Here is a 15,065-nt window from a genome sequence, read left to right as displayed (position 1 = left end):
AGTGATTTTGGAGCCTACCTAACATCAAAATAGTTTCATTGATAGACTACTATATTGAATAATATAAATTCCTTAGCTAAAAGTAGATCCATATATGCTAATATTTCTTACTGGAGACCTTGATGTTGGCATGGAAATTTAACTACAAGCTTGTACATTTATGTGAAAACTTTTCAAAGTAGATACTAAATATTCAAAAATTAAATATGAAATCTACTTTAGTATCTTTAATACATAGATGTCTTCTAGGAGGGATTAATAGATATTAGATAAAATACTCCATCACTTTTCATCTGCTGGTTAGGTTTATTATTTGCCTATATTATTGACAGCAGCAAGAATTTAGTGTCTAAAATTCAGCTCTAGAGTTTAGAATAATTATTTTTTAATTGTGGTATTTTCATTATTCTTAATCTTCGTTATAAAACCACTCTCTCTGTTTTATTTTTCAACTCTCCATACCTGGATTATGTTCTGTAATATACAAGGTGACTTAGTTGCCTTTTATTTTGTATTACAAATGAGTATTATGAATCTAATTTTATATTAAATTATATTTAAGAAGGACCAAAGAACATTTTGAAATAGGAATGAAAGTTTCTTAGGTCTGTGTGGTTGTGTTTGGACGTGTGGCTAAGATTGCTTGCACTGGTGGGTCGTTGGTGAGGGGCAGGTGACCTGAGATGAGTAGAGAGTTAACGCACACCTTAGTAAAAGTGCATATATCCTAGTTGGGCTGTGCATCTAGTACGAAGTCCTTTAATGTCTTGTTGTTTAGTTACTAAGTCGTGACTGACTCTCTTGCAACCCCATGGACAGAGGAGCCTAGCGGGCTACAGGCTCCTCTGTCCATGGGATTTCCCAGGCAAGAATACTGGAGTGGTTGCCATTTCCTCCTCCAGGGGATCTTCCCCACCTAAGGATCGAACATGAGTCTCCTGCATTGGCAGGTGGATTCTTTACTGCTGAGCCACCAGAGAAACCCCTGTTAATGTATAGTGAATAATTAAATCTGTGTAAAATATTTGACATCTGTGCATATCAGACAGTAAAGAACTGACACTTTTAAGCATTTATTTTCACATTCTTCCTTTCCTGTTGAGCTCAGCCTTCCAGGGAAATCTCAGTTCTCATTGTGAATGAGAAGGTTTAGGGCAGGCCTGGGCATGGTCCTGAGGTGGAGGAAGGTTGACTAACCAGAGGACAGTCGAGTTCTGTGAGCAGAAGAGCCCTGGAAACATCAAATAGATATCTTGTCTGTCTCACTTGTACATGGAGACCTAGTGCTGCATTGGAACTTATTTCTTTCCAAAGGCAAAACCATACAGAGTTTAGAGGTGTAATGAAGCAGAAAAAAAATTCCTCCATTCTACTTCTGTTTAGAAAAATGGAATGAGAAACAAGGCAAGGATTCTGGGGGCAGGGGAGGGGCGGGTAGAAACCAGTTGGGATTCTATCAATTGGGAATCCTGACATCAATTTAAAATAAGGGTGTTTCATAGGTATTTTGGAGACAGCTGATTTTCAAGTATTCTCTCATTCATTTGTTGACAATTCAGTGCCCATTAACTGCCTGTTAATGAAAAATGGGTGGTGGTGGAGAGGGTAAGTATCTGGAAGGTTGTGATCTCATGCTAATTTTTAATAAGACCTAATTAAAAAGAGAAAATTGAAACATATGCAGATTTAGAATGAATTAATTCAGTCATCAGATCTTAGTGCCAATTTTGAACTAAAATATCCTGCAGATGGTAATGTGCCACATGCCAATTAATATTTAAGATAATTATGGGTGTTGAGTAAAAAATACATTTGATTGACATCATCTCCATTATTAGGCTTCGCGTGTGGCACTAGTGGTAAAGAATCCACCTGCCAATACAGGAGACCAAAGAAATGCAGGTTTGATCCCTGGGTTGGGAGATCCCCTGAAGGGGGAAATGGCAACCCGCTCCAGTATTCTTGCCTGGAAAATTCCATGGACAGGGGAACCTGTCAGGTTATAGTCCATGGAGTTGCAAAGAGTCGGACATGACTAAGCATGCTTGCATGCACATGTCCATTATTACTAGAGTGTAATATCCTTTATGTTTATTGATTTAACAAAAAGACTGTATAATGAGAAAGTCCTGAGGTTTTGGAAATGGTTTTAATTTCGTTTCCTGATAACTTTCTACTGAGGCTAGGACTTCTTTCTCAGGAAATGAAGTAAGAAGTAACTAATTCCCAAGTAAGTAATTAAGTAAATAAGTAATGTTTTAGGCATAATGCCATGCTCTGTGTTTGCTGTGGGACCTGGAACAAAGATTCTTAACCTAGAATCATTGAAACCTTAGAGTGTCAGCCCTTAGGTGGGTAAACATCCAGGAACATTATGTAAAATTTGATGTTTGTGTGTATACACGTGCTTTTGGTGTTTTAACCAAGAGATTCCATAGTTTTCATCAAATGAAACGAATCTATTATTAAAATTATTTATACTGGGTCATGATTACTTGTTGCCTTAACTGTTCACTTATTTAATAATAAATGACTGTGATGAACTACCAACTTACTCATGGTTTTGCTTTTATCTGGTGGACATTCAAACTAAAATGCATTTTGAGATAGTCATTACTGCTATTAATTGATAGTTAGCATTCATTCTCCAGTTTATTAATTATGACCATGTTCTATATAGTACAAGGTTCTATATACTATAAGCCCTAACTTCCATGTATTTACATGATATATAATACAAATATATGCTCAGTAATTACTTAATGATTTATGTTCTCTAGATTGTTTTTCAACATTTAAAAATAATATTATCTTCCTATATATTTATATTTTTAAAATAATATATTTTAATAGGTAACAGAATTATAATTAGCAAAAAGGAAGCATATCAATTCAGAGGCTGTCTCAATATAGTATGTTCAAGATTAAAGACTGCAGTTTATAATAAACTGTATTAAGAGAACATTTATCAGTTTTAATAATCAGAAAAAATAAGTCCAATAAAATGATTCAGTGTGCATACTGTATCAAAGCATATGCTATAAAAACATAAAATGGCAATAGCAGTAGTAATAATAAATGTATACATATATAAAATAATCTATGCATACATAAAGATAATAGTAAACTTGAAAATATTAGCTAACACCACTTTTGGACATATCATTAAGGGGGTTTGGTTAGGAAAATAGAAGCCAGTCTGTATCTGGGTCATATAGGTTTTAATACAGATGAATGGGTAAAGAAGATGTGGCACATATATACAATGGAATATTACTCAGTCATCAGAAGGAACAAAATTCAGTCAGTTGTCATTTTGTGAATGAACCTAGAGCCTGACATACAAAGCGAAGTAAATCAGAAAGAGAAAAACAAATATCATATATTAACGTGTATATATGGAATCTAGAAGAATGGTACTGATGAACCTATTTGGACGGCAGGGGTAGAGGCTCAAACGTGGAAAATGAACTTGTGGACATGGAAGTGCAGAGAAGAGTGGGGGACGAATTGAGAGTAGTGTTAACGTATATACACTACAAAGTGTAAAACAGATAGCTCGTGGGAAGCTGCTGAATAGCACAGGGAGCTCAGCTCGGTGCTCTGTGATGACCTAGAGTGGTGGAATGGAAGAGGATAAGAGGAGGCTCGAGAGAGGGGATATGTGGTTACATGTGGCTAATTACATTGTTCTACAGCAGAAACTAACACAACATCGTAAGCATATGGTGACTCAGTCACTGAGTCATGTTCAACTCTTTGTGACCCCATGGACTGTAGCATTGTCACCCTGTTTATTTAACTTCTATGCAGAGTACATCATGAGAAATGCTGGACTGGAAGAAACACAAACTGGAATCAAGATTGCCGGGAGAAATATCAATAACCTCAGATATGCAGATGACACCACCCTTATGGCAGAAAGTGAAGAGGAACTAAAAAGCCTCTTGATGAAAGTGAAAGTTCAGAGTGAAAAAGTTGGCTTAAAGCTCAACATTCAGAAAATGAAGATCATGGCATCCAGTCCCACCACTTCATGGGAAATAGATGGGGAAACAGGGGAAACAGTGTCAGACTTTATTTTTCTGGGCTCCAAAATCACTACAGATGGTGATTGCAGCCATGAAATTAAAAGACGCTTCCTCCTTGGAAGGAAAGTTATGAACAACCTAGATAGCATATTAAAAAGCAGAGACATTACTTTGCCAACAAAGGTTTGTCTAGTCAAGGCTATGGTTTTCCCTGTAGTCATGTATGGGTGTGAGAGTTGGACTGTGAAGAAGGCTGAGCGCCGAAGAATTGATGCTTTTGAACTGTGGTGTTGGAGAAGACTCTTGAGAGTCCTTTGGACTGCAAGGAGATCCAACCAGTCCATTCTGAGGGAGATCAGCCCTGGGATTTCTTTGGAAGAAATGATGCTAAAGCTGAAACTCCAGTACTTTGGCCACCTCATACGAAGAGTTGACTCATTGGAAAAGACTCTGATACTGGGAGGGATTAGGGGCAGGAGGAGAAGGGGACGGAGAGGATGAGATGGCTGGATGGCATCACTGACTCGATGGACGTGGGTCTCAGTGAACTCCGGGAGTTGGTGATGGACAGGAGGCCTGGCGTGCTGCGATTCATGGGGTCACAAAGAGTCAGACACGACTGAGCGACTGATCTGATCTGATCTGGACTGTAGCCTGCCAGGGTCTTTTGTCCATGGGATTTCCCTGGCAAGAATATTACTGGAGTGGGTTGCCATTTCCTTCTCCAGGAGATCTTCCCAGCCAGGGATTGAACTTGTGTTTACTGCATTGGCAGGTGGGTTCTTTACTGCTGAACCACCAGGGAAGCCCTATATTCCAATAAAAAATATGTAAAAAAATAAAGACACTATAGGGACACTTTAATTTACTTTAAAAGGAAAAAAACCCCAGAAACTTTCCATCTAACTTGGAAAGTTAAAAAAAGGAAAAAAAAAAAAGCTCATAAGATCTTGTGCTTTTTTCTTTTTTTAACTTAAAAGTTATATGGAAAGTTTCTGAATTTAAGTTAAAGTCCTGTTATCTGACCTAATTTTGCTTTATCAGAGTAAAGCAAAGGCCTCCTGTGACAAGAATAGTCTAGTTGGTCTTTCTATTTATTTTTATCTTTATTTTCTCATTGCTTTTATAATGTATGAAAGAAAGTGAAAGTGAAGTCACTCAGTCGTGTCCCACTCTTTGCGACCCCATGGACAGTAGCCTGCACTAGGCTCCTCTGTTCATGGGATTTTCTAGGCAAGAGTACTGGAGTGGGTTGCCATTTTCTTCTCCAGGGAATCTTCCCAACCCAGGGATCAAACCCAGGTCTCCCGTATTGTAGACAGACGCTTTACCGTTTGAGCCACCAGGGAAGTCCTTTTATAATATATAACTGATTTAAATGGAATATAATACACTTTTTCTACAGAAGCAAAACTTAAAATGATTTAAATTATGTTCCACTCATGTGTAATTGGGTTTTAATTGAACCCTGCATTGCTTTACCACATAGAGGAATGACCTAAGTTATAACTGTAATCATTGCAATTTTAAATAACAGAAGTAAAGAAGACTCTGCCAACTGATTGTTTGCTTACCTACTTTTTACAATATAAAAACTTGTTATATTCATTTGTCTGACAAATATGCTGCTTCACAATGTGTTTGTGGTAGAAATCCTTTGCTCTTTTTAGTTCCAACTTTATGTTCAGTCTGCACAGTTTTGAGATACCTTGAACTATTTTATCCATGTCTCTGAGATCAACTTGTAATCTTGTCATCTACAAAATCCATTTAGCCTCTAATCAGACAAATCCATGTGTTCCTACACTGTTATAAATGTCAACAAATATCTCTGAGATATGACAGCAGTTTCTGGTGTAGCAGTTCAGAAGAATGTATTTTACTGGGCTAGGAAATCTATGGATGCTTTAATCATTGTTTATTAGGACAATAAGGGACTTTAGTGCTAGTAGTCTAGTCACTCAGTCTTGTCCAACTCTTTGTGACCCCATGGACTGCAGCAGGCAAGGCTTCCCTGTCCATCACCAACTCCCAGAGCTTACTCAAACTCATGTCCATTGAGTCAGTGATGCCATCCAACCATCTCATCCTCTGTCATCCCCTGGGTTTGATACACCAAACATTCATTCATTTAACACCAGCTATGAGCTCCATAGAATCTAGGCCCTAAGGAGAGAATAGCAATCAAATCAGTTGGTCCTTGGGTCTTGGTGCTATAATAGGGGAGGAAGAGAGACAGGCACAAACTGAATAGGAAATATACAATGAGATGATTCTGGAGAGTGCTCAATTCTGTGATAAAGGATTATGAAAATTTGTTAGGGTAAACTTTTTAAGATATCATTAGAGACTGAATGATGACAATGCTCAAAATTCTCCAAGCCAGGCTTCAGCAATATGTGAACCGTGAACTTCCACATGTTCAACCTGGCTTTAGAAAAGGCAGAGGAACCAGAGATCAAATTGCCAACATCCTCTGGATCATCAAAAAAGCAAGAGAGTTCCAGAAAAACATCTATTTCTGCTTTATTGACTATGCCAAAGCCTTTGACTGTGTGGATCACAATAAACTGGAAAATTCTAAAAGAGATAGGAATGTAAGACCACCTGACCTGCCTCTTGAGAAACCTGTATGCAGGTCAGGAAGCAAGAGTTAGAACTGGACATGGAACAACAGACTGGTTCCAAATAGGAAAAGGAGTCCATCAAGGCTGTATATTGTCACCCTGCTTATTTAACTTCTATGCACAGTACATCATGAGAAACGCTGGGCTGGAGGAAGCACAAGCTGGATTCAAGATTGCCGGGAGAAATCTCAATAACCTCAGATATGCAGATGACACCACCCTTATGGCAGAAAATGAAGAAGAACTAAAGAGCCTCTTGATGAAAGTGAAAGAGGAAAGTGAAAAAATTGGCTTAAAACTCAACATTCAGAAAACTAAGATCATGGCATCTGGTCCCATCACTTCATGGCAAATATATGGGGAAACAATGGAAACAGATCAGTTCAGTTCAGTCATTCAGTCGTGTCCGACTCTTTGCAAACCCATGAATCTCAGCATGCCAGGCCTCCCTGTCCATCACCAACTCCCAGAGTTCACCCAAACCCATGTCCATTGAGTCGGTAAAGCCATCCAACCATCTCATCCTCTGTTGTCTCCTTCTCCTCCTGCCCTCAATCTTTCCCAGCATCAGGGTCTTTTCAAATGAGTCAGCTCTTCACATCAGGTGGCCAAAGTTTTGGAGTTTCAGCTTCAACATCAGTCCTTCCAATGAACAGCCAGGTCTGATCTCCTTTAGGATGGACTGGTTGGATCTCCTTGCAGTCCAAGGACTCTCAAGAGTCTTCTCCAACACCACAGTTCAAAAGCATCAATTCTTCGGTGCTCAGCTTTCTTTATAGTCCAACTCTCACATCCCTACATGAACACTGGAAAAACCATGACCTTGACTAGACAGACCTTTGTTGACAAAGTAATGTCTCTGCTTTTTAGTATGCTGTCTAGGTTGGTCATAACTTTCCTTTCAAGGGGCAAGTGTCTTCTAATTTCATGGCTGCAATCACCATCTGCAGTGATTTTGGAGCCCAGAAAAATAAAGTCAGCCACTGTTTCCACTGTTTCCCCATCTATTTGCCATGAAGTGATGGGACTGGATGCCATGATCTTAGTTTTCTTAATGTTGAGCATTAAGCCAACTTTTTCACTTTCCTCTTTTACTTTCATCAAGAGGCTCTTCAGTTCTTCTTCACTTTCTGCCATAAGGGTGTTGTTATCTGTATATATGGGGTTATTGATATTTCTCCCAGCAATCTTGATTCCAACTTGTGCTTCCTCCAGCCCAGTGTTTCTCATGATGTACGCTGAAAACAGTGGCTAACTTTATTTTTTTGGACTCCAAACTCACTGCAGAAGGTGATTGCAGCCATGAGATTAAGACGCTTACTCCTTGAAAGGAAAGTTATGACCAACCTAGGCAGCATATTAATAAGCAGAGACATTACTTTGCCAACAAAGATCCATCTAGTCAAGGCTATGGGTTTTCCAGTAGTCATGTATGGATGTGAGAGTTGGTCTATAAAGAAAGCTGAGTGCCGAAGAATTGATGCTTTTGAACTGTGGTGTTGGAGAAGACTCTTGAGAGTCCCTTGGACTGCAAGGAGATCCAACCAGTCCATTCTAAAGGAGATCAGTCCTGGGTGTTCTTTGGAAGGAATGATGCTAAAGCTGAAACTCCAGTACTTTGGCCACCTCACGCAAAGAATTGACTCATTGGAAAAGACTCTGATGCTGGGAGGGATTGGGGGCAGGAGGAGAAGGGACGACAGAAGATGAGATGGTTGGATGGCATCACCGACTCAACGGACATGGGTTTGGGTGGACTCCAGGATTTGGTGATGGACTGGGAGGCCTGGTGTACAGTGGTTCATGGGGTCACAAAGAGTCGGACACAACTGAGTGACTGAACTGAACCAATGACAAGCCAGCCATCTGAACATCCCAGAAAAGAACATTCAAGGCAGAGGAAATAGGCCACGAACAGAAAAAGACAATGGGATAGGAAATTTCCAATATCCCTTCCATCAGCATTGCTAATACTTGATACACACTGTCTCAGTAGAGCCACTGCTCCTCACAGAATCTGAACTTGAAAAATGACAATTGACAGACTAGAATTCTGAGCTAAACCCAACAAGATAAAATGTGACTAATAGGAACCTAAAGTGGTGCATGCAGGTTCATAAACCCAGTTACACAGCTCGAAATGATGTTCAGTTGGCTTGGCAGCTGTTGATAAAAGAACAGTCTGGGGATTCTAATTGACCACAAATTGGAGCTTGCTCTTGCCATTTCTGACCGGTAAAAGCAATGTGTAGACATTACCCTTAGGCAGACTTCCCCCCGGTTTAAAGCATCATTATAGCGGTCCAAAAATGGAACTCTCCATTGCTTCACTCAGTAAAAAAAAAAAAAGCAAGAAAGAATGAATAACTTTCAGGCCTTTTGAAAAAAGAAACTTCTGTTAAAGAACCAGTTTAAAATACTTCTTGGTTTCTGTGAAGCTGTGACTTGTTACTGGTTTCTTTCATCCCAACATTTTCTTCATTTGGGGATATTCATGTATAGTTAAGAAAGAAAAATGACATTGGCATATAAGTCGTATGATGAGGACTATTGAAAATGTGATATATAATGGCATCTCTCAAAATAGTAATCTGAAACTTCTTTGACTGTAACTTTTCAAAAGAATTTAAACTTCCAATATGTTTTGGACAAATAAAATATTAAAACTCCAAATATGTCTTGGCTTTGCTATGTATTAGCTGTGTAACACCCTCCCTGGTGGCTTAGAGGTTAAAGCGTCTGCCTGGAATGAGGGAGTCCTGGGTTTGATCCCTGGGTAGCCGTGTAATGCAGACAATTTACTTTCCTCAAAATGAGACCAATAACTTGTACCTGCCTGAAAAGATTTTTATGAGGATTAAATTAGTTGTTGTGTATAGAGCAGCTAAAGCAGTGCCTAGTAATGGTAAGTGATGTGTGTGTGTTTGCTGTTATTATTAGATGTAAACGTATGCTCTACTCTGCCTTCAGGAATTAATGACCAAGTTAATAACTGAGACACCTGACCAGCCAATCCCATTTCTCATTGACCATCTTCAGTCAAAACAAGGAAACCGTGGGCAGCTTCAAAGAACCTTATCTGGATCTGCAGCTCTCTGGGCAGAAAGTGAAGCATTAGGTAAATGAAAAGATACATTTTACAGTTAATGTTAATACATTTAATGTAAAATTTATGAAAGTCTTTCTTTTTATAACAAGTAAATCTAGATAGTTACCTATGGTTTCATGTATTCATTGGTGTTCACCCATATGCTAGTACTTGTCAAAAAGTATTCTCGAATTTGAATATATTGTTATTTATTAGGCTTCCAAACATGAGAATCTTTGTATTCAATTTGAATGGAAGTAAGATTCAGGAAAGCTTTCATTTCATATGAATTCAAACTAATTATTTTAAACTTTAGTTATTCTCTTTATGAAGAATTTGAATTAAGCGCTTATAGCTCCTCTGGGCAAAAAGGAAAACAATACATTTCTAGAGTTACCTTTTCTGTAGCCCAAATGGATAATTATTCTCTGTTTTCCTCAGTTCTAATTTTACCTTATGTTGTAAGTTCAACCTGATTTATTTACTGTAAACATTGGGGAACCAGCCTTACCTCTCCAGTAAGCACTAGTGAGATAATTGGGTAGACTTGTCTTTGATTTTTGTTTATAAAATGTGTATCTAATAGCTTATTTCTTCTACACACTGGTCTGTTAGTTTGGTATTTACTTCTGAACCCAAATCCCACCCCAAACCTGTGGCTTGAGTAGCTAACTCCTCACTTGACTCCCATGATATCTGACTGACTGGATTCCAAATGCTTTCTAGGGATAGTACGATTGCTTCTCTTCTTTTCATGCCCTCTGGGATCCCATGAAAGGATTTTGGTTCTCTTTGGCTGTATTCTCACACTAGTGCTTAAAGCGGGTAGGGGATAGGGTATTCTCTGCAGAATATAGACAACTCTGGTGTTGTTATCAATATAGAAGTTCTCTGCTGCATACAGGAAACCAGAATATGAGCTTTTGGTATAATAAGAGGGAACTCTTGGTTTTTCTTGGTCACTTTTTTAGGGTTAGATTCTTAGCAAGGTGAGTATTAGGCATAGGCTCTGGTTTGTAGGTGCAAAGAGGAATCCATTCTTGTGAAGGTGGACCAGATAAACATCTGTGAGCCCATTAAAACTCATAGGAACCCATATTTGTAAGTTATCATGTCTGGAGAGACAATAGTGTATTAAATTCTATAGCATTAATCAACACACATTTAACAGCTCCCATTTACCACAAGTCAAAAGTCTGTGGAGGGTTTAAGCATATCTTCTGTTTCATCACACAAAGCTACAGATAAAGATGTTGGCCAGGTTGTATCTTCATCCAGAGGCTGGAATAAGAAAGAATCTGCTTCCAAATTCATTCAGGTTGTTGGCAGAATTAGTTTCCTTGCAGCTATATGACTGAAGTCCCTGTTTTCTTGCTGGATCTCAGCCAGCAGCTGCTCTAAACAAATAGGTACAACCCACAGTTCTTTGCCACACAGCTCTCGCATCCCGGGAGCTTATTTCTTTTTGTTTCCTGAGAGAGACTGTGTTGCTGTTGTTGTTCAGTTGCTAAGCAAACTCAGTTTGCTAAGTTGCTAAGTTGTATCCAAGTCTTTGGGACCCCATGGACTGCAGTGTGCCAGACTTCCCTGTCCTTCACTATCTTCCAGAGTTTGCTCAGATTCATGTTCATGGAATCCGTGATGCTGTCTAACTATCTCATTCTCTGTCGTCCGTTCTTCCTTTTGCCTTTGATCTTTCCCAGCAACTGAATCTTTCCCAGTGAGGTGGCTTTTCACATCAGGTGGCCAAAGTATTGGCACTTCAGCTTTGGCATCAGTCCTTCCGATGACTTCAGGGTTGACTTTCTTTTAGGATTGACTGGTTTGATCTCTTTGCTGTCCAAGGGACTCTCAAGAGTCTTCTCCAGCACCACGATTCAAAAGCATCCGTTCTTCAGCACTCAGCCTTCTTACATTTATTTCTTTATTTTTGAACTTTTAATTTTGTATTGGAGTATAGCCAATTAGCAATGTTGTGATAATTTCAGGTGAACATGAAGGGACTTAGCCATACATATACATGGATCCATTCTCCCCCAAACCCCATCCCCTCCCTCATTAGGCTGCCACATAACGTTCAGCGGAGTTCTGTATGCTATACAGTAGGTCCTTGTTGGTTATCCATTTTAAACATAGCAGGCTTATTTCTGTAACAAGGAAGAGAATTTCTTTCAGTAGGTTTACTAAGATGGAATCTTATAATACAATGTATATAGTGAAGGACAGGGAAGCCTGGGGTGCTGCTGTTCATGGGGTCACAAAGAGTTGGACACGACTGAGTGACTGAACAACAATAAAATAAAGCAAGAGGGGAACACAGGACTAAAATTCATCCAGCTTCTTTGGATGAACTTGAATTTCTTGGGGCGTCTTAGTAGATAATTCCAGCAGGCTGTTGGATATGAGTCTAAAACTGTGGATGGGTTAAGGCAGAAGTTTCAGGAATAGCATTCAGGACTGTGCACATTAAAATTACGAGAATGGGAGAATGGAAGAAGTTGTGCTTAAATTCAGAGTAGGAGCTGGACTGGGATAAGGCAAGTGTGAGATGATATCTTTCATCAATATTTTCCAGTTTTTTAAGAAGTGAAGTTGTTTGCTGAGGACAAGAATTTTGGGGAATAAATCGGGGAAATTGAAGTGAATGATAATGATTGTGAAGTCACCCTGGGGAATAAAAAGAAACTTGGCAAAGGAAAATAAAAAAGACTGAAGCAGTCCAGGGGCTTATCTAAAATTCAAGACATGAAGTAATAATGGAAATGGAAATAAATGAAGTAATAATGGAAATTATGGGCAGGATTGTGGTTTTTTCCCCACAGTGCCCAGAAGTGCTAGGAGGAAGGGGAGAAAAGCAGTTTGAGAGACTGATGAGAACTGTAGATGTACAGCAGTGAGGATGAAGGGTGGACAGACAGTTTTATAAGGATGTCTGTGGGTGAATTGCACAAGCAATCAAAGCATGTGGCCCGGTATAAGAGGGAGGGAACAAGGAAACAGTCTAGACATAAAAAGCAGATCAGAGAACTAAGAATCTTTAAGAGGCAAATGTTAGGGAAAGTATGGTGAAAATACGAAAGATTGAGAAGGCCAGGGAAATTGTGATTTTTGGGACCAAGACTTTTGAGGGGAAATGATTCCAAATGATGAGAAAGTCCTGTGGGTGGCGGAGTTTGTGGTCTCTGAAGTTCAGGAAAGTGAAGTTCTGTAGGGTTTGAGAGGACAGTGAAGTGTGAGACTCAATACATGGTTTGTTTAAGAAATTAAGAGGTCACCAGGGTTTCATTCTGGTTGTTGAAAGGTCAAGGGTAACTGTGCTAGTGTCTTGAGTAGGGCTGCAAGAGTAATCAGGAGCAGAAAGATGCAGTGATGAAGAGTGGTAAGCAGTATAGACACGCAGCACTTACCACAGGAGAGGAGAAATGTTCAGCCGAACATGGATGGACCATATTTGCTTTTCTCTTTCTGACTTACTTCACTCTGTATGACAGATTGTAGGTCTACCCACATCTCTACAGATGGCCCAGTTTCACTCCTTTTTATGGCTGAGTAATATTCCATCATGTATATGCACCACATCTTCTTTACCCACTCATCTGTCATTGGACATTTAGGTTGCTTCCTTGTCCTAGCTGCTGTATATGTGGAATCTAGAAAAATGGTACAGATGAACCTATGTCCAGGGCAGGAATAGACATGCAGGTATAGATAATGGGCTTGTGGACACAGTAAGGAAGGGGAGGGTGGGATGAATTGGGAGATTAAGATCGACATATATACACTACCATGTATAAAATAGAGAGCTAGTGGAAAGCTGCCGTATAGCACAGGGAGCTCAGCTTGGTGGTCTGTGATGACTTGAGAGTGGGATGGGGGATGTAGGTGGGAGGTAGATCCAAGAGGGAGGGGATATATGTATACACAGCTGATTCACTTCACTGAACAGCAGAAAGTAACACAGCACTGTAAAGCAATTACAGTCCAAAACAAACAAACAAAACAGAAAAACACCGTGGATGAACAGAAAACCCCAGCCTATGGCAGGTGACACATGAGGAGGGGATGAACACCTTCATTCCAAGGAACTACAGAGGAGGGAGCACTCTTGTGGAAAGAATGATGTGGCTCTTCTCTTGAAGGAGAGGATTTGAAAACGGAGGACTGTTATTTACCATGGAATATATGCCCCAGAAGGTGAAGAGGAAGATTTTAGAGGGGAGGATATAGCAGGAGGGAGAAGGAAAGCAGAGACTAATTCTTGGATACGAGTATTAGTAGAAGAGGTTATAATTCAGGTGACAGTAAATAGTGCCAGTTTAAACTTTAACTGTTATTTTGAATTATTTCTTTTGGTGCTTGTTATAATTAGTTAGAAAAGGTCTCAATATTCAAACTATTTAGGTTAATACTTTTTGAAAATATCTGAAGGTGCCCGCTTTTTGCTTTTAAATTATTCTAGCATCTTGGGGACTTAACATGTTCTCAGAAGTTTGTCTTTTAATGTCTAGGAGAAAGTTGAAAGCAACCTTGTTTTTACTTATTTTTAGATGCTCTATTATTAAACACTTATGGATTTGTTTTTTTTTTCTCTATTTCTGATATTCAAAAGTTTTACTGGGAACACATCTGGATGTTTGTCTCTTTTCTTATTTTTCATTTTATCCAGTGAATCCTTTCAATTAGCAAACCTGCATCTCTATCCTAGAATACTTGTCTTCTTGTGTACTTAGTGCTTCTATGGTATTTGTTTTGATTTCTTCAGAAAAATCAGCTATGTGTAAATTGTCTTCTTTATTTTATCGATAACTTCTAGGGAGGTTTGTCGTGTGTTCTTCCTGTCACTGATTCAATTTTCCACAGTATTACTTTTCTCTTTCTGGCTTTGTATACAAATTCAAATGTTGGTACATATTGCATTTTAATTTCCTGTCAGTATTCTTTATCTTCTTTCATTTATCTTAGCAATTATCGTTTTAGAGTTTTATCTCTTTTCTCATTTCTTTTTGCTTCACAGAGTCTATTTTATTTGTATTAAGAAGATAAAATAGCCATATGCAAAAATTTAAAGGTTTTTTCATAGTAAATCTTCCCGCAAACTATGAATTTCTTCTATATCTTGAGTGATGTATTCTTGCTTTTTATATTGAATCTTCCTTGTTAAAATATTTATTTTGTTTATTTGAATTTGAATGAAGGATGTTCGAATTAGTTTTGTTTGTTTAGTTGCTAAGTCACGTCCTGTTCTTTTGTGACCCCATGGACTACAGCCCTCCAGGCTCCTCTGTCCATTGGATTTCCCAGGCAAGAATACTGGAGTGA

At 38.9% G+C, this 15,065-nt stretch overlaps 1 protein-coding gene across 2 annotated transcripts in view; it reads left to right on the top strand.

Annotated features, from left to right (window-relative positions):
• Positions 1 to 15,065, top strand: part of C14H8orf34 (chromosome 14 C8orf34 homolog) — a 370,688-nt gene that overhangs the window by 56,341 nt on the left and 299,282 nt on the right. For both annotated transcript variants that reach the window (XM_070382834.1, XM_070382833.1), the window contains exon 2: positions 9,629 to 9,776. In XM_070382834.1, coding sequence (XP_070238935.1) covers positions 9,629 to 9,776 — 148 coding nt within the window. The remainder of the gene's footprint in view (positions 1 to 9,628; positions 9,777 to 15,065) is intronic.

Source organism: Bos mutus, chromosome 14 (genome assembly GCF_027580195.1).
Source record: "Bos mutus isolate GX-2022 chromosome 14, NWIPB_WYAK_1.1, whole genome shotgun sequence".
Taxonomy (NCBI): domain Eukaryota; kingdom Metazoa; phylum Chordata; class Mammalia; order Artiodactyla; family Bovidae; genus Bos; species Bos mutus.
This window is presented reverse-complemented; position numbering and strand designations above follow the sequence as displayed.